Genomic DNA, 21,031 nt, shown 5'->3' with positions numbered 1-21,031 from the left:
CACTCTGTCACCCAGACTGGAGTGCAGTGGCGAGATCTTGGCTCACTGCAACCTGTGCCTCCCGGGTTCAAGCGATTCTTCTGCCTCAGCCTCCCAAGTAGCTGGGATTACAGGCGCCCACGAGCAGGCCTGGCTATTTTTTTGTATTTTTAGTAGAGACGGGGTTTCACCATGTTAGCCAGGATGGTCTCAATCTCCTGAACTCGTGATCCCCCCGCCTTGGCCTTCTAAAGTGCTGGGATTACAGGCATGAGCCACTGCGCCTGGGTGATACTGTGTTAGTTTAATGTCAAGAACAAAAGATTGGAAATGTGAGGTATATACTATTTTGATTGAATACCAGTGAGATTCCCAATCATGGATGAATTGTGATACTTTACCCAAGGCTTTAATTTTTAAATGTCTGCATTTGATAATGCCATGTTATACACAGTCCTACTTTCTATTAGGTTGGTGCAAAAGTAATTGTGGTTTCTGCCATTACTAATGGTTGTAGAAAAACTAACGATGCACCTGGGAATCACCAACAAGTGCCACGTAAGAACTAACACCAACTTCTGAAAGAAAGAAAACCATGAACTCTAACATAACTTTACTAGATTAAACATGTGGAATATCTTTCTAATTTATTTAAATGTTACTATTTTAATTTTGGATCATACTCCACTTAAGGGTTTTAGACCTCCCAAGTGTGTTACAATATATCTATGATCTATAAGAAAGAATTGTCTATTAGGTTTTCTATAAATAAAGAAAGGTTGGAAAAAGGTATCTATCACCCCACTTTGGCCTCAAGTTTAACGCTACTGAGAATTGACTCTTGGGTATGAACATGCTGAACACATAAAAAGCAGCCTGACTGGGAGAAACCATAAGGGCCAGAGATAAAGAGAAACAGTGGTTCTCTTTGTTGTATGGTTGCCCTATCAGTACCTTGAAATTATCACTCAAAACTAAGAGTGTGTATTATCAACAACAGCATGATTTTTAAAGTATCAGACCTGGCTTCTTTCACCAAGTAACTTGATTGAAAACAAAAACAAAAACAAACACTTTCATCCACAAAATTAGACATTCCAACTATATTTCAGGGCAGACAAAAATCGACAAAGAGAAAATGATCTATAAAATAATACTTAATTTTATATTGCCTTAGAATTTGACTATCCATATTATGGATATTTTGCATGCTGAAACCCACAGCTCAGTCGTCACATATCCTTCTGCTTCCCAGCTGGTGTGTGTTCACAGGGAATGCAAAGTAAATTTCTTGTAGCCTTGAACAATATATAATTAGAAAGAAAAATCTGCTGCCAGAAGGAAAAAAATATACTGTATAATGCACTCCCAGGCCAAATATAGAAGATTGCTGGTCTTTCCACTGTTTTGGCTTATATATACTTCCAGGGAAGAGCACTAACAGTGATAACTGCAGGTAAATTTAAAGAGTGTCATTTAAAATATTTTTAGATGTCATCTGTGTTCAGAAGTCTCCATTGCTGTTTGTTACCTTCATGTCTATTTCAGTGCCATGGATTTGTTGAGCCACTGTTTTGATGATTCCAATGACAATATCCTGAAGTCCTTCTCTCTCTGAGTAGTAGTGCAAAATAAGTCCTTTGCCCTTTTCTGCATCAGTGCACCTAAAGGAAGGTGCACGCATTCCTGGGTAGATGGTAGCAAGGTGGTCGTGCAGAGCATCAAGGTTCTGCAGCAAAGAAGAAAGGGAGACCAATAAACAATGCTTTCGCAATGACAGCAGACTCTGGGAAAGCAAGATATGAAAACAAGAGTCAAATCGGAGTCTACTGGGCAGATCAGCAAAGCAGCACATGTAGCAAGCACATCCTTCACTCCACTGAGATATCTGTAAAGCAAGTGCCACAGAGAAAATGAAACTAAGATAGTAGAATTAAGAAAAATATCTGCAGCTATGAATAGTTAGTACATTTTAAGAAAAGATAAGTGGGATTAAAAAGGATGGCTAAAACAGAAAAAACATAGTTAAGGTCTAAGGCAAAGATACTCATATTTACAAGATCTTGGGGCAGTTGTTTATACGTGTTGTGATCAACAACAGGGAATGCCCAAAGGACTCACACATTTCCCTTCTGTTTATACTGCAATTCTAAAACTTAATTTTCAACTCAAAAAACTATGCCTAAATTATAAGCATATAAAAATAAGCATATTATTTTGTGATTTCTATTTAACTATTCTAATATCTTAGAGATTAAAAATCTATTTTAGAAACTAAAGCAATGTAATTTCTTCATGTTCTTTAGTATGCTATCATCAAGGTGGAGTTTCATAGCTAATCTGTGAAATAACTACATTTTGAAATGGAAGTCTAGGAAAACTAATAAATTGGCCAATAAATATTTTCTGTTTTTGTAGCCGTGCCATTAATTTGGAAGATGCCATATTTCCCTGAGTCTCAGATTACTAATATACAAAACTAATTGGTGTAAAGAGTACTAGAAGAAATGGTGTAAGCTTTACATTTTATGTGGCCCAAGATGATTTTTCAAATAACAGTTCATAACATGTTGGGGGGTGTGTGTGTGTGTGTGTGTGTGTGTGTGTGTGTGCGCACGTGCGTGTGCTGCACATATATAGTAGGATATACACACAGCACAGCACGGTATAGGAATTAAGAGCAATATGACTTAGGATCAAGTAGGCATGGGTTTAAATAATGACTGTCATTTCATAGGAAGGTAGCCAATTCGCCCAATTTTTCTAAGACTTTATTTCTTCTGGCAAAATGGAGATAACTTTAAACATGTATATAAGGCACTTAGCACTTTTCAGATGAGGCTGGAAAAACAACTGTCTCTGAAAGATTCCCTTTCCTTAATCCCTGTGAATGTGTTGTATCGCATACTGAAAGGGATTTTGCAGATGTGATGAGGGTTATGGACCTTGAGTTGGGAAGATTATCCTGGATTATCCAGGTGAGCCCAACCTAGTCACATGAGCGACTGTGCACTTAAAAGTCAAGAAGCTTTCCCTGCTACATGGTGAGAGAGAGAGAGGTGCAATGACAGAAGGTCAAAGAGATGCGAGTATGAGAAGGATTCAACACCATGCAACTGGTTCTGAGATGTAGGAGACTGTTGAAGGACTGGAGAGAGGTCTCCAGGACTTTAGGGCAGCTGCCTGCTGACAGTCAAGGAAACTGGGTCCTCAGCCCTATAACTGCATGGAACTGAATTCTGTCAATACTTGAATGAGGAAGAAAACAATTATCTCCAAAGGCCAACATAAAGAAACACAGTCCCGCCAGTACAGCACGCTGAATATAGTCCAGTAAGACCTGCAATGGAATTCCAACTTACGAAACCATAGGGTAATAAATTTGTGTTGTGTTAAGCACTTAAGTTTGTGGTCATTTGTTATGGTAGCAATAAAAAACAAATACACTAAGCAAGTATTACTCTATTCACAACTGGTGATTATTTTTAAAGAGAAGAAAAGAAAAACAACAAAACAGTTTCAAAATGTCATGGGCATAAAAGAACATATCTAAAATGAAAGTGCTGGAGATATGCCAAAATTAAACTATGGCTCTCATTCCGAACATCTCAAAGAGGTCAATTTAGAAAAACAGAAAAATCCAGTGAGATTACTGGGAAGAAACTACAGTGAGAATGAGATGATTCTGCGGGTGTCCACATTTGAGCAATACTCTAACAGGACACCTACAGCATTAACTTTCTGTCCCTTCCGCACATCCACTCAATCATGCATTCACTCTATAATGTTATTGTATGTGCATTATATATCATACACTGTGTCATGTGGGCTGGGGGGCAGGGTAGATGTTTGGATGCAGATCTACATGATGAGGATTAAGCAGCTTATGGTTTATATCACAAATGGATGTGTAGAGTGGCTTTTGATGAGCAAATGAGGAAGCCAACAACTCAGACTGAAAGAATGGAGTTAAAATACTTCAAAATGAAGATGTGATTTGAGCTAGGTCATGAATTTTGACAATCTAATCCAGATAAACGATTCAATGATCTCCTCAACTCGATAAATCTGGTGACTTTTTGAACTGTCTGCATCTACTGTTTCCTTCGCCACAATTATACCTGTTAGAGTCAAGCTAATTCTTAGCAAAAACATAAGTTCATCCGGATTGCCTCTAGAGGCTGCTATTGCCATGTAAAAGTAATCCAATATGGCAGACACTAAGTATTGAAGAGCTATATATAACCTTCAAACCCCTGAGTCCTAAAACTGTTTTACTTGGTTGAATAGTATGAGAGGTTCTCCCAATGATGAATCATTCTCATCAGAACTCTTCCCTTAGAAGGGATGACCTGAGAACTGCTTCATAGCCCTCCCAGACCCCTTATACTTCTACTTATGTTGTGAAACATTTTGTGAAAGAAAATCGGATGAGAAAAAAAAAATCACCAAGAGAGTTTTATTTTTATCTGCATTTCTCACAAAGTCAAAATTGAGCTTGTGGCTGCATTTAGAAAATGTTTCTAATAGAGTCAGGCCCAGGTACTGTGTTGTGGCTCACTTAAAAAAGAAACTGAGGCCAGGCGCGCTGTCTCACACCTGTAATCCCAGCACTTTAGGAGGCTGAGGCAGGCAGATCACTTGAGGTCAGGAGTTCGAGAACCAGCCTGGCCAACATGGTGAAACCCCACATCTACTGAAAATACAAAAATTGGCTGGGCGTGGTGGCTTACGCCTGTAATCCCAGCACTTTGGGAGGCCGAGGCAGGCGGATCACAAGGTCAGGACATCAAGACCATCCTGGCTAACACGGTGAAACCCAGTCTCTACTAAGAGAAAAAAAAAAGAAATTAGCAGGGTGTGGTGGTGGGTGCCCGTAATCCCAGCCACTCGGGAGGCTGAGGCAGGAGAATGGCATGAACCTGGGAGGTGGAGCTTGCAGTGAGCCGAGATCTCGCCACTGCACTCCAGCCTGGGCAACAGAGCAAGACTCCATCTCAAAAAAAAAAAAAGAAAGAAAGAAAATACAAAAATTAGCCAGGCGTGGTGGGGCACGCCTGTAGTCCCAGCTACTTGGGAGGCTGAGGCATGAGAATCGCTTGAACCCAGAAGGTGGAGGTTGCAGTGAGCCCAGATCTCGCCACTGCACTCCAGCCTGGGTGACACAGTGAGATTCTGTCTCAAAAAAAAAAAAAGGAAATCGAACCAAACAATAACTTCAAATAGGCATTTTAATATTTTTTCTATACAGAATGCTTACATATTTCATAAATCAGTGTATCAATGTGCTTACATCATTTTCATACTCATCTTTTTTACTGGATTATTAAAACATTTCTACAGTCACTCAAGCAGATGGCATAAGGCAATAACGACTTGCACCACTTATGTTACTGGCACCGCTTATGCTAAGGCAAGTCAGAGAGTGGACACAATCGTCCAAGTCAGTACTTCCTGAGTCACTAAAGATAGGCACTGCACCCTCACCACAGGATACCAAAAACACCAAATGAGAATGTTCACCTTTTTTTGTCTTTTTGCAGTAACCAACTCTGCAGAGATTTACTGTGTTATTGAATTTACTATTAATTAATTGAACAAGTAAAGTGCTTTCCTGAATCATAAAAGATTGAACACCACTTAATGTAATATTGATTTTCTTTAGATAGTATCTAATATAAAAATACTCTTAGGATTTCTTGAGTTACAACCTTCCTTACTTGGCTTTACTCTTTCAAAATTTAAAGTAATTACCACAGCCAGACTATTACAAGAAATGGGATTAATGATTAAAAGTTATTTTCATTTAAGTACACTTATATTGCTAATAAGTGTGTCATCCTCATATACAGGCTACAATTTTTTTTTTGCTACAAAAAGATTCTTACAATGGCCAAGAGGAAACCCTTTCTACTTGTGATAATGCTATCTAAACAAAGATGATAGTTCATCCACATTGCTCTAACAGTGTATTCTGGAGAATAAGAGTTTCATATCAAAACTGATATTCTGTGTTATTTCTAAATATACCCACAGAAGCACTTACAGAAAGTAAAGAGCTGTGTGGCCGATTGCAAAGAAGTATGTCCATATGTATGAAAGTAAAAAAGACACTGAAAACATGTAAACTCTTATATTGCAGCACAAGTAGATTCCCAGGAAACAACGATGTTAACCTGAAATATGCTTTGATTCATTCTTCTAGGCTTCATAAAATCAATATAGAAAAATATAGAGAGTAGGTCCATTCATCTATTTTGACGTCTTGAGATACCTAAAGGTTTTAATTTCATAATTTCATTTCTTAATGTTCTAATATCATTTTATTGTTTTTCCACAAGCAAATGAATGTGGTTTTTCTACTCAGGAATTCTGCTCCCTGTCAGTCTAGTTTATTTTATCACCTTGCATTTATCATTTATAAAAGAAAAATTAGTTCTGGTATTCTGGGGTACTGTACTGGAGTTTCAGATGTAGTACACTTCACAGATTTAGAAAACAAAAGACAATTTATCATTCCTTTGAGTAATAAAGTGTCACATTTTTAAAGATCTTGGAATGTTTCAAAATAAATGCACATTTTCTTTTTGTAATATGCATGCCAAAAATAAGTTCTTACATAATTACAGAGGCAAAGTCCCCAGAAGTCAACTACCTGATTTTCCTGTATCAAGGACATCTAATTAAATTTTTTAAAGGATCCACGGAAATGGGTAAGACCTTGCCTTGAATGTTTTAAAGAAAAACATTTTCAGTCTCCAAGAATCCTTGTTTTAGTGGATGGGGAGAAGGGAGTTGTCTGTGTTGAGAATATCACTGCAGTTTAGATCTGCAAGAAATCTTTAAAATCAGTCATTGCAAACCTCTTTTTGTTTTCCAGTGAAGGAGAATGAGGTATAGGATTTCCTTTCTTTCTTTCCCTCACACCTCTGAAAAATAGGACCAACACCAACATTCTTTAAAGAGAGTCATGTAATTTAAAAAATATTTTGTTAAGTTTTATAAGAAAAAAGTCATTTTGGAATTTGAAGATAAAACATCTAAACAAAGTAGACCTAAGTAAAATGGAATATCAAACCCTAGATGATGAGAAACACCAAAGTAAATAGCATGAGATTGGAGTAGGAAGTGAATGTTTTCATAATACTTTTCCTGCCTTTTCTTCCTGGAGCTGCTCCTTGAGAATTAAATAGCTTTCCAACTGAAAAGATATAGAGATTCTTTTCTAAAAGAAACATCGAAAATCTCTATTTAAAAAGAAACTGTACCAGAGTCACTAAAATTATTTAAATGGAAATAGCTTTAAAGCTATATCAATTTATCATTACCATCCTCTCCAAGGAAATATTTTAATTAAAGAAAAACAGTTAAAATATTTCTCTTATTCTACTACTTTTAAACTCATGTTAAAAAAGATCCAGTCTATATAATACTACATGTAACAATTAATCAATATTTTGAAAAATTATGAAAATATATACCAGTTATTCTAACTGAAAAGCCTTACAATTCTGGAATATTTCTTATCTTCCTTCACAAGTTTTTAAAAAATAAAACTATTTTTATTATTGGATTATAGAAATTGGCATTGTAGATGCTGAGAAAACAGTTCTTTTTGAAATTCCAAAGTTAAAAATAAAGTGAATGGTGTGCTTTTTCTTAAGAAATATAAATAATTTAGGGAAGTATTAGAATTTTACAGCTGTTCAGGAAAATCCTCATAATTCCTAAAATAACCCTTTGCACAAACATTTAAGAATTAGATCAGTCATCAATCTCAGATTGTTCCTGGTGGCCAAATCACAATGTTGTATTTAATAAGCCAAAACCTGGAGCCAACAGGAATTGAAGAAAATCCCATTGCAGGCTGAACAGAGGCGCTGGTTGATAAACTCAAATATATCTGAGTTGAGTGAAAGACTGAAACTGTCACCATATCAAGGTTAGTTGAAGAAGCCAGTGTCTCCAGCAAATAATGAAAGAACATTGATCTAACTATTCACCTGAGTTCTAATTTAAATTAGGTCATAATTTAAATCCTAACTGTTCTCTAAAGTTGCATTTGCCCACGTATATTTTCATAGTCAATCTGGCAGCCTTCGCTGTTCATTTTAATTGCATTTTAACTCTGTAAATTTGTCGGAGAGGTAAAAACAATATAATGTAATAACAATGTAATACCATTGAAATTGAATTCGTATCCCTGTTTGGGACTGACGTGGCTCCTTTTCCCAGGGGTAATAGATTATCTTATCAAACACAACTTTCTCAAAGCTCTTGACTCATTGTACAAGCATATACACACATATTAACACAGACATAAAATATAAAGGGAAAAATAATGCACAGAGTAGTGGTCTAGTTATCCATAGCTGAATGTCAAACAACTTTAATAATTTATTTGTTATCTTTCATGGTTCTGTGGGTTGTCTGGCTAAATTAGAAAGTTCTACCCTCGGGACAGAATCAGATGGAAACTGGGCTGAAATTATCAGAATGCCGGAGCAGGCTGGTTTTCCAAGATGGATCAATCAAATGGCTGGTAGTTATTTCTAGCTCTTCGCTGAGAGCCCAGCTAGAACTGCTATCTGCCAGTCTACACGTGGCCTCTCCATGTGGCTTGTGCTTCTCATTTCACGTGTTTGGGTTTCTAGAGTTACCATTCCAACAGCAACTGTTCCAAGATACCCTGGAGGAAACCAAGACTTCTTGTACTCTAGCCTAGGAAGTTTAAATATCTCACTTCTGCCCCATTCGATTGTTAAATAGTCACTAAAGCCAACTCAGATTCAAGGAAAAGAGAATTTTACCTCCTGCAAGGAAGAGGCAAAATCATACTACAGAAATGCATGTGAGATGGGAGAGACTGTTGCAGTAATTTAGGGAAAATATAATCTGCCATAATGCAATAGGATATTAGAGAGTAGAGGTGAGCGTGGATTAAGGTGGATATAACATTAAACTGAACATTCCTTATCAGCTATTTTCTTATGAAGCTTTCAAATCCCTTGTATTCTTTGCAGTCTTTTCATCAGTACACTGGAAGCTTCCGATAGAAATTGACTATAGCGGCCGGGCGCGGTGGCTCAGGCCTGTAATCCCAGCACTTTGGGAGGCCGAGGCCGGCGGATCATGAGGTCAGGAGATCGAGACCATTCTGGCTAACACGGTGAAACCCCGTCTCTACTAAAAAATACAAAAATACAAAAAAAAAAAAAAAAAGAAAAAGTAGCCGGGTGTGGTGGCGGGCGCCTGTAGTCCCAGCGACTCCAGAGGCTGAGGCAGTAGAATGGCGTGAACCCAGGAGGCGGAGTTTGCAGTGAGCCGAGATTGCGCCACTGCACTCCAGCCTGGGCAACAGAACAAGACTCCGTCTCCAAAATAATAATAAAAAAATTTTGAAAAACGCAAAAAAAAGAAATTGACTATAGCAATAGCATGGAACCACACATTTTATTCTCAATTTACGAATTAAAAAGTGGAAAAACTAGACAAAATTCTTACTGAAATATGGTCTTGTCTTTAAGACAATATATCCAGGTAAAATATATAAGATCCAAAAATCAAATTTTAAAAATGTCTTATTTCTTTTTCTCTTTCTGATACATTATATTTTCAATTATTAAATCAACCAAAGAATAAATGCCAAAGATTATTACTTTTTTCATCAGCCCACAAGTTGATGGTTTCACTGGTGATTTAAGAAAAAATCAGTTCTAAACTGTGAAATGCCTAGAGAAGAGGAGTATTTCTACAAAGTTATCGCTAAAAATATTTCTTATATTTTATTACTTTATCCATTTAGGACTTCTAGCTATTTTTTGTTAAAGTCTCAGGGTGGCTTAAAATAAGCATAATGCAAAATTTTTAAACTTGAATTTGGAAGCACAGGAGAGACTGCATAAGCAGGGTCATGAATTGGATATTGGCACCAAAGCCTTTCAAGGGGAAAGATATGTTAGTATTCGTTAAGTCAACTATGGATAGAAATGATAACCTCCATGTGAGAAAACAAATATTTTTCTGGAGCTAAGCTACAGATATTATCTATATAGTATGTCCTTGAATAAAAAATTTAAGCAAAAGAGGTATTATCCTGATAAAACAGTCTGGACCAAATAATTATAAAGATACATATCTTCAGAATTAATTAATTCTATTATTCAAAGACTATATCATTAATTGCCTATTATATGCTGTGTCTAGTACTTAGAATTTTTTTTCCATTATTTCAAGAAAAGTAAAAACAATGATATGGTAGGTATATACATATATAAGACAGACCTATTCTTAATAATGTATCCAACTGAGAGGCTGTGGACAGGCAACTTCCAAGGAAATTCTGCTTGCTATGATGAGTGAGTCAGAGTTGCTCAGCTAAGGCATAATCAAATAGTCTCCCATGTTATGATTTCAGTAGCTATTTTAGTGTTCCCTAAAAGCTTAAAATGGAAATGTTAGAATGACCATTTTAAAAGTGTCAACAGATACAAGCAATGTACCCTGTAAATTAAATAATAAACAGTAATTTAGTATGTTCACCTGAAAAGGAAATTGGTCTAGTGTATCTCTTCTTTTATATTTTAATCTATGATTCATCAATAAAAAAAATTACAGGGTCTCACTCAAAATGGGTTATCCTGAGTCAAATAATTCAGCTTGATCTATTGGTGTGTTTGCTTCCTATTGTGTGTTTTCTGCTTTTGCACAAACAACAAATATTCACTTTTTTAAAAAAGAGATATTCATTTATTCTCAGATATAGAGATTGCATCTGTGAAGGTACAAACATTAAGAGATTATACATGATCTCTGGCTTCCTGAAGTTTACATTTCAGTCCATCAAATGGGAATGATAATGCAGTGTGAAAACTACTGTGGCTGGGGAAATAGAGTGTCCTATGAAAATAAGAGAGAGGTTAGTTACCGTGACTAGGATAGGGCAGAGCTTGGAGAGAGGAGTGGTGCCTTCCCGGAGAAGTAATTTTACCTGCAGAATTAATAGAATTTATCTATGGGGAAAGTGCTGGAACCATGTTCCAGGCAAAGAGAAGAACAGTGGAAAAGCTGAGAGGATAGCGGGAACAAGATAAATACAAGGTTCTTAAAGAGGTTAAGTTTGGCTAGACTGGGGGAGAGGGAGAGGAAAGATGCAGAAAGGATGTAGGTTTCAATTGTTTTAAATATTTTGACAGTTTCCAATGAGCAATAAAAAATTACTCCAGAGTTTAAGCAAGAAAACGATACAACGAGATACATTTGCATTTCAGAAAAAGCACTAGAGTTATAGGATGGAGAAGAGATTGGAGGAGTCATGAAGAGAAGCAGGGAATCCATCCAACCTCTAGATAATGGTAGACTCTCCCAAAGAAGTGTGGGGGAAATAGAGAAAAGTGGCAGAATTCCCAAAGCTCAGTATTTGGGAAATAGAATCTAAAGATGTGGTGACTGATTAAAACCAGGGCTGAAACAGAAAGAAAGTCTTTAAATTTTTAGTGAAGAGTTGAAGTCACCATAAAGAATATTTTATTAATTTATGTAATAAAAACATTAATTTTTATATGTATGCTGGTATGTTAAAACAATGTATGAAAGTTAATGATTTTGTTTTATAGTCACACAGAAAAAGTCCATTTAATTTCTGTGTAATCAGCCTAATGATAACATAAATATCTACTTTTTAGAAAAGCAGTATTTTAACATATTCAATTTGCCCTTAAAATGTATAATTTCAAAACCAGGAGAAAATAAAAGAACTGAATCATAATGTAAAATATTGATGAAAACTACAGTATTCTAACTTTCTAGTTTCTTCATTTTTCACTCTCACATTGAAAGAGAAATAAAATAAAATTGTGTATAATTTAAAGCTATGTTAACTACATTTTATATAACCAAATATATCCAAAATATTATCATTTTAACATGAAATCAATATAAAATTGTGAATGAGCCATCTTTTATTCTTTTTGTACTGTCTTTGACATCTGGTGTATATTTTACACTTGCAGCACATTGCACTTTGTTGTATGTATGTATGTATGTATACATGTATGTATGTATGTAGAGACAGGGTCTCACCTCTGTCACCCAGGCTGGAGTGCAGTGATGTGATCATAGCTCACTCACTGCAGCCTCCATCTCCCAGGCTCAAGTGATCCTCCCACCTCAGCCTCCAAGTAGCTGGGACTACAGGTGTGAGCCACTCCCCAGCTTGCACATCTCATTTTAAATGCTGAGTAGCCTCATGCACCAGTGGTTGTCCTATTGGATAAAGCAGTTCTGGAATACAGAGAAACACACCTAAAAGGCCGCTTGCTCTCTTACTGTGCCATAACAAGCTTAGCAGATGGTCACAATAAGTAGAGGTTAAAAAAAAAAAGGAATTAATAAAACCACTTGAATCTTTGTTTTGTTATGTAAACATGGGCATTGAGAGAGAGAGTTATAAGTCAGAACAACTGAAAGTTGAACCTTTGCTATAAGTTGATAGTGGCCAACAAAAGTACTAAAAAGTGAAATATGTATTCAAAAACCCAAAATCCCCCAAAACATTTAAGTATCAAACTTTAATCCATTTAAAATAATCCCATTAAATGCTGCCTGTTCAATTTTATTTAAATATCTCTTGGCAGCTACTTCATTTGGAAGTGGCAGCTTTTTCTGACACCAGTAGTTTAGTAAATCCATGGCAGGAGATTGCAAACCAGTTTCCAACTTGATTTAATGCTGTTTTAAGTTTATAAGAAAAATGTCACTATGTAAACAACAGACATTTTGATTAAACACTAAAGTTCTTATTTTGGCTGTTAAATCAATAATGCAGCTGGATTGAAAGTAGTTTACATTCCCTCAAAACTGGGCTTCGGTTCAGCTAGTATTGCACTGACATCATTTTCCAGCAAGATCTGGCTGATGAAAGCAGCCAGTTTAGAAATATCCTTTGCAAACAACTACATAATTTTCAATGTTAACACATTTCAAGAAGAGGGTCTCACAAATGCCAATGCTTAAAATAGTATAGTCAATCCAGAAATAGTCTCTCATCTAATGTGTAATTTACTAGTAAAATCTTTTAAGGTAACTTTAACAAGAATATAAGACAAAGGCCTGTGATTGCGTTATTTATCTTTTTCACCTGAAACTGACTTTGAACTGTTTCCTGTTTTCCCTTGTACAGTAGATTAATTAATATGTAACTCATGATAATGGATCTTAAATATGTTTTGGTGACAGAACACCTGAAAACCCTACTACTTTTTCCTAAACATTGAGCTCCAGGTAGAACTTCATAAATACTGATACATTGCTCGATTATATCTACAAACTAGGAATGTTTTGTAAACAGAAAATAAGGCCTTATGAAATGTCTAACACATAAAACCACAATCACTAGGATATATAGCCATTACCCCAAAAAAAGGGCAGTTGAACAGATCACAAAAGACCACCTGGAGTTTTTCAGGGAACATTAATTTACAACTTGCATATTCAGTATCAGCAACCAGAAGTTAAAGAAAAAATATAATGCTAAAATGTATTCAAGACCCTCCAATAACTATGATTTTATGTGAATTAGAAAAAGGTCACTATGATTCCATTTCAGAAGCAAGACACTCTTATACAGCTGAGTGAACAAAAGTATTCTAGAGTCTATATTTGAGACCTATAAACACAGAACTTTTAACTATAGGACCTCAAATTGCTTACCTGTAGAAATTCTCTGACATTAGAGCCCAGGACACGCAAGATTGTATCATAACCAGATTCTTGGCAAAAGACGAAAAACATCTTCCCAAACATTTGGAGGATTTCTCCAGCATTGAGATCTATTTTACAAATTCAAGAGGGGAAAAAAAAGCATATAACAGGTGAAATATTGTTAATAGAAAGAATGAAGATAAGTGTTTATTAAGTAATGTAAAATGTCTTCAATTTTTGTGCATGGCAAGCATATATCATATGAAAAAAATCCCGCCAGGACAATACAATGAAATCAGAGAAGACAACGTATAAACATGTTAATGGTGTACATTTGCATTTACAAGCAAAGCAACCAGTTTTTCAGCTTCTATTACAAATTATAAGTGGAGCATACCTAATCTGAAAATCTGAAATTCTAAATACTCAAGAACCTGAAACTTTTTGGTCACCAACATGACACTACAAGTGGAAAATTCTACACCTGAACTCATGTGATGGATTGCAGTCAAAATGTTGTTTCATGCAGAAAATCATTTAAAATATTGTACAAAATTGCCTTCAGCTTATGTCTATAAGGTGTACATGAAACATAAGTGAATTTTATGTTTCGACTTCAATCCCATCCTCAAGATATCTTCTTACGGGTATGCAAATATTCCAAAATCCAAAAAAAATGTGAAAGCCTAAACACTTCTGGTCCCAAGAGTTTTAGACAAGAGATACTCACCCTGTACTCAATTTCGATCATTTTAAAGCATATATTTGATATACTACTTCTTTTTTCCAAAAAACACAGATTTTTAAAATAATCAAGAATGCACATGACAATATTTTGATACAAAAGTCTTTATATAAATATGTATACTTAATAACTTGATTACGTATAACATGTACCCTGGTGTCCTGCTTTTTTCTTAACAAACAATCATTAATATTTCCTAAAACTTAAATTTTCTGTATCAAATTTTTTTTAGTTTTTTGAGACAGAGTCTCACTTTGTCGCCCAGGCTGTAGTGGACTGGTACAATCTCGGCTCACTGCAACCTCCACCTCCCAGGTTCAGGCCATTCTCCTGCCTCAGCCTCCCGAGTAGCTCGGACCACAGGCACCCACTGCCACACCTGGCTAACTTTTGTATTTTTAGTAGAGAGGGGGTTTCACCATGTTGGCCAGGATGGTCTCGAACTCTTGGCCTCAAGTGATCCACCCGCCTCAGCCTCCCAAAGTGCTGTGTATCAGTTTTAATTGCTATCTTATTCAACATATGGATGCAATAATTTATTTAACCAATCCCTTCTTATTGAAAATGTAGGCTTTTTTTCAGTTTTTGATAATATATGGAACTCTGACATGAAAACACATACATAAATCTTAATGGAAAGAGATCTAATAGTTTCTTTAGGAAAAATTACTGAAGGGTTTTAATATTTTTTTAAAAGGCTTTCATGAGGCAAAATTGTTCTCCAAAAAAGTTGTCTTAACTACTATCACATTAAAAATGTGTATGATTTCCCATTAACTGTACTCCATCATTACACTAGATATTTCAATTTTTAAGAGTGCCAAATTGATAATAAAAAAAAAGTTATTTCATGTTTGTTTCAATTTTAATTGCTGGAGGCTAGATATTTTTCTTGTTAATATTAAACATTTGCCAATCTTTTAAAACAATTTTTATTCTACTATAGATAGTATTTGCTTTCCTAGTTGTATGTGGCAAAGCTAAAAGCTTCATTCTATTGTATCCAAACTATAGCCCAGTTAAAAATTAAGCACTGTGGGAATAATAGATACTACTTTGAGAACAACTTCTTCTCCATGAAATTTTTAAAACTTTGCCTTCTTTAGAGAGATATTTATCTGTGGTATATCTCAGTTTCATGTTTCTTTTACCAATAGTTAATATAACTTGTGACTGCAAGAGATTTGGAGAAACACATATTATACTTGAATAACTACCATTTTGTTGACACCACAACTGATGTTGTTACATTAAGTATCAATAATTTTCTTTCCTTCCTGAATACATGGCTTTCTGTTGGAGGAGACAAAGGACTGGGCCTGGCGTGGAGGCTCACACCTGCAATCCCAGCACTTTGGGAGGCTGAGCCAGGTAGATCACTTGAGCTCAGGAGTTCAAGACCAACCTGGACAACATGATGAAACCTCCTCTCTACCAAGGATACAAAAAATTAGCTGGGCATGGTGGTGCGCACCTGTAGTCCCAGTTACTTGGGAGGCTGAGATGGGAGGATCACTTGAGCCTGGCAGGCAGAGGATGTAGTGAGCCGGAGTTGGGCCACTACTGCAGTGCAGCCTGGGTGACAGAGCCAGACCCTGTCTCAAAAAACTACAAGAAGAGCACATTTACTCTTTTCTATTCTCTAAAGAATTTGTAAAAGGAAAAATAAGACTTGGCATAGCCTGAGCCTAATATGATATGTGGATGTCCACCACACAACTATGCAGGTTGTATAAATGCTCCGCACCACTTGTGTAACCCTGTGTTGTGATCTTGAACCACGCATTCTGTGAGCTTCTACGTGTAACTTGGCCAAAGAAGGAAAGTTGCATTCAACTTACTGAGGACTTTGCTTGCAGCAGCAACCAAATCATAAGTTTTGGAGTCATCATATATTATTCTGACAAGAAACTGTCCTTCTTCATCTAACTGTGCCTCTTTTCTGGAAAACAAAAACAAGAGAGAGAGACAGAAGAGAAAAGTTGAAGTTAAAAAAAATAGCTACTATAGGTATAATAATTGTATAAACAATGGTTTTATCTCTGAAATAGAATTTGGTTTTTTTGGGCAAATTTATTTAAACAGCATCATGTACCTAAAATTCTAGTGAGAGAGCAGAAATGATGTCATATCCCCCTCCCTAAATTAAAATGATATATTTAAGTATATTTTAGCAAGATTAACAGTACATAGTACTCTACTGCTCAATACAATACCTGCCATTAAATATAATAAATTAAATAACTTTTGGGTTAATAGATGTTTAGCAAGTTTTGTTGAGTCCCTATTAGGTGCCAGACATTGTTCTGGGTACCAGGGGTACAATCTTTAGTAAAACAGACAAAAATCCCTGACTTCTTGCAACACGTATATTCTGGGAAGACAGACACAACATAAAATTAATAAATAACATATAATGGTAAGTATTATACTTTGGAGAAAAATAAAGCAGAGTAGAGCAGTGGAGAGCTCAAGTACAACAGCCAGGAAGGCCTCACTGAGAAGCTGGCATTTGAATAAAGTCTGAAGGAGCTCCGAGAGTGAGCCACGAGCAATTTAGAGAGATTGTGTTCTGGGCAGAGGGAAGAGCAAATGCAAAGGGCAAGGCAGGAGCATGCCTGGGGTGTCAGAGGACAGCAGAGGCCAACGTGGCTGGAACAGAGGAGGGGGAAAAGTAGCTATCAGGGAATGGGTGGCAGAGGTAACGTGAGGCTACAGTGCTTGGCCTGGTTGGACGCTGGGATAACTGCCATTTACTTGAAAGAGGTGAAGGGCTTGAGCACTTGTGACATGAGTGGTGATATAAACTGATCTAGGTTAAAGGGATTCACCTGGCTACTGCACTGAAAACAGACCAAAGGGGTACAAGACAGAGGAGGGAGACCAGTTAGGAGGCTGCTGCCAACATTCAGATAAGAAGTGTTGGTGGGCTGGGCGCGGTGGCTCACGCCTGTAATCCCAGCACTTTGGGAGGCGGGGCTGACGGATCACGAGGTCAGGAGATCAAGACCATCCTGGCTAATGCGGTGAAACCCCATCTCTGCTAAAAATACAAAAAATTAGCCTGGCGTGGTGGCGGGCGCCTGTAGTCCCAGCTACTCGGGAGGCTGAGGCAGGAGAAAGGTGTGAACCCATGGAGCAGGTAAGAAGTGCCTCAAACTCATATATATTCTAAAGGTAAATTCAGCATGATTTGCTATGGATTAGACACAGGGTATGAAAAGAGAGGACTCAAGGAGGACACTGAGGTTTTTGGTCTAAGCAACTAAAAGGATGTTGTCACCAGTAGCTGAATTGGGAAAGACTTATTGGAGGCGGACGGGGGTCAAGGTCAAGAGCTATGTTTTCAACATATTAAGTTTGAGATGTTTTTAAACATACTAAGTTTGAGATGCCAAGTGGACGGATAAAATCTTCAAATATATCCTTAGCTTATTAAACACAGTAGCTCGAAACATACACAGTACTAGTGAAAGAAAATTATAATTGTTTTAAAAAGTTGTCTTGATTATATAAATGTATTTATTTAGATAGGATTTGAATTACTTTTCTCAAACAAGCATTCAAAGGAGAGGTGAAATCCATTGTTTAAAACATTGCCACCTACTATGCACGTAACAAAATTGCACATGTACCTCATAAATGTATGTAAATAAAAAAACCCACATGGCCAACTGTAGAAAAGAACTAAGTTCCAGATATCATTGCCAATGTTAACTTCACAAAAATATATGGAGCTTGGATGTCAAACTCTTACTCTCAATCCAGTTCATCGGAATCCCTGTACATTGCCAAGAGAATACAAAGGAAACTGGCCACTCTAATTAGGCAAACTTGCAACACAGCAGCTCAAATAACTCCTTAAATATTTTCAAGGCAGTCCTTAGTCGCTTTCTCTCCTTCAGAAGCTGTGCTATCACAGCTGCCACTCATGACTATATCTGTGTATGCTCAAGGGAAAAATTCCATATGGTGGTATGTCTTACAACCATACCTTAGTATGCAGATAGTCTTAAAAACATCCTCTGTCCTTCAGAGCATATAATTTATTTGCCTGCATTTATTCATAACTTTTTTTTTAAAAGCATGTTTTCGGTAAGTGCAGAGATCTGCATTTCAGAGCCCAGGATTTACCAGCTAAATGAACCTGAGCAAATCACATAAAGCACATAAGCATTAAAATCTCTCTTTTCTGGCCGGGCAGGTTAGCTCATGCCTGTTATCCCAGCACTTTGGGAAGCCCAGGTGGGAGGATCCGTTGAGCTCAGGAATTTGAGAACAGCCTGGGCGACATACCGAGACCTCTTCTCTCCTAGAAATAAATAAAAAAAATTAGGCAGGTGTGGTGGCACAAGTCTGTAGTCTCAGCTACTTGGGAGGCTGAGGTGGGAGAACCTTGCTTGAGCCTCCAGAGTTGAGGCCTCAGTGAGGCGTGATCTTGCCACTGCATTTCAGCCTGGGCAACAGAGCCAGATCCTGACTCAGCTAACAAACAAGCAAACAAACAAACAAACAAAACCTCTCTTTTCTGAAGTGGAAGCAACAGATAATTCACCTTTCACAACAGTAAAGAGATAAAGTGTACAAAAGCATATTCTAAGCAGTTAAAGTACTATACATATTCCCAGTGAGTATAGCGCTCCCCATGTCTACTCAAACAATTATAGCACTGTACATAAAATATTAAATTCTTCTCCCTTTTTCCAAACATAAACAGCTGTTAAACAAAAGCAACACAACTCTTCAAAGACCTTAAGTCTTTTTAATACCAAAAGTCAGTGAGATATCAAAAAATTATGAAAACGTAATACACAAACATTGCCTTATCCTCTGATAAATGCTACTATAAATTTTCTGCATTCTAATTTCTAATTGTAAAAATATATATAAAGTACAGGAAAGGAAAAACTAAAAGAGAAAATAAGCCGCCACTATCCTGAGATAATCACTGCTAGTATAATTTTCAAGTTGTTCATGCTTGAATATACTTATATACAGAACATACTGCTTTAAAACCTCCTCATTTGAGTGAATATTTGATGGGTATCTTTTCATACCATAATTATACTTCTATACCATGGCTGCATAAAATTGCATTGTAGACATATTGAAGTCTTGGTAGGTAGTTAGATGTTTTTATTTTTTCCACAAGTATAAAAAATGTGATGAATATCTTTATAGCTTCTTACACTTCTATGTAAAAATAGAACAAATTCCTAGGAATGGGATAGATAGTTTGACGGATACGGATACCTTATGTTTTGTCATTTTGCTATTAACATTTTATTATGAAACAACGCTGATCTATAGATTAAAATTTTGGAGACTCTGACAGAATATTCTAATTAAAGATACAATAAAGTAGAAATTTATTCATGTTTTCACTATTCTGTTTCTTCCAATTGGAATAAATCAAATCACATAAATTTCTGTAATAAACTCTGTTTATTTGAAACACTCACCAATCTCTAGTAACCCATAAATAAACAAGGTACAAGCAGAATCCACAGTCCCTCTGCATAAAATGGGGGAACAGCCATTTCCTCAGAAACTCCCTAACCATGGGTCAATGCATTGCTCCTTTCCTTTCTCTCTCTTTATTAAAATAAGCTCCCTTATCATCAAAGCTTTACTTCCTGAAATGACCAGTGTCAATGCTCCCCAGTGGGGACTGAAATAGAAATTAAACAGTAGTACATGGAAGGAAATAATAATCTTCTTTTAAAAACTTCACTCTGAATTCATTTGAATTATTCAAAGTACTTAGGGTTCTATTTACATTTTTGGGAATGTGGGGCTACCCTTTATCTTTTTCTTTTTTTCTGACGGAAGAGTTTTACCACAAATATTTGGGTGCCTATTATGTCCCAGCACTTTTCTAAGCACTTTTAATATATCAATGAACAAAAGAGGTAAAGATCCCTGTCCTCATAAAGCTTATATTTAGCTGACAGATACAAGTAATAAGCAATAAACATGATATATAACAAAATGATATAATATGTTATGAAGCAATAGATGCTACAGGAAGAGGTAGCTCTGGATAAAGACATGAGAGTGGAAATGCAAGAGGAAGGGGCTGGATGCAGTATACATATGAGGATAATATACATACGTGTTCATGGTAGGCTTCATGGGGACAGTGACGTCTGAGCAAGAACTTGAGCAGGAAACCTCCGTCCTTACCACCTTACACCTGACCTTTCTAGGGCCACTTCCTTTCCTTCTCTAGCCTATTCTTCATCTTCTTTCCTTTCAGGGTAAAAGCTAATTGGAAATATTGCAAAAGTTAATTGGCGGTATCACAAACTCTGTAGTATGAAGCAGTTTAATACACTAGACTGAGATGGAGAATATACAGTGAAGAAGGAGTAATAACTAAGAGAATTAATTTCAGATAATATGGCCTTTGAAGCTAGTAGAAATTTTGATCAACAAAGCCTTCTCTGTTGTGTCTCAATTCTCAATACAACTTTTCTTCTAACTTTTAGGTAAATTTATATATAATCAGACTTCATGGTGTCAAATGTTTTAGCCTCCAGAAAGCACAGAGATGTGATAATAACCATTTCCCAGCACTCTGCAAAATATAGCTGCCACTGATCT

The 21,031-nt window shown here is 36.4% G+C and overlaps 1 protein-coding gene across 3 annotated transcripts in view; it reads right to left on the bottom strand.

The window, feature by feature from the left end:
• GUCY1B1 (guanylate cyclase 1 soluble subunit beta 1) overlaps positions 1–21,031 on the bottom strand; it is a 48,420-nt gene that overhangs the window by 16,066 nt on the left and 11,323 nt on the right. For all 3 annotated transcript variants that reach the window (XM_054484548.2, XM_054484547.2, XM_054484549.2), the window contains exons 3-5: positions 16,267–16,367; positions 13,690–13,808; positions 1,511–1,708 (exon numbers count right to left, since the gene is read on the bottom strand). In XM_054484548.2, the coding sequence (XP_054340523.1) occupies positions 1,511–1,708; positions 13,690–13,808; positions 16,267–16,367 (418 nt within the window). The remainder of the gene's footprint in view (positions 1–1,510; positions 1,709–13,689; positions 13,809–16,266; positions 16,368–21,031) is intronic.

Source organism: Pongo pygmaeus, chromosome 3 (assembly GCF_028885625.2).
Source record: "Pongo pygmaeus isolate AG05252 chromosome 3, NHGRI_mPonPyg2-v2.0_pri, whole genome shotgun sequence".
NCBI lineage: Eukaryota > Metazoa > Chordata > Mammalia > Primates > Hominidae > Pongo > Pongo pygmaeus.
Note: the sequence above shows the minus strand (reverse complement) of the source record. Positions and strands in the feature narration are given on the sequence as shown.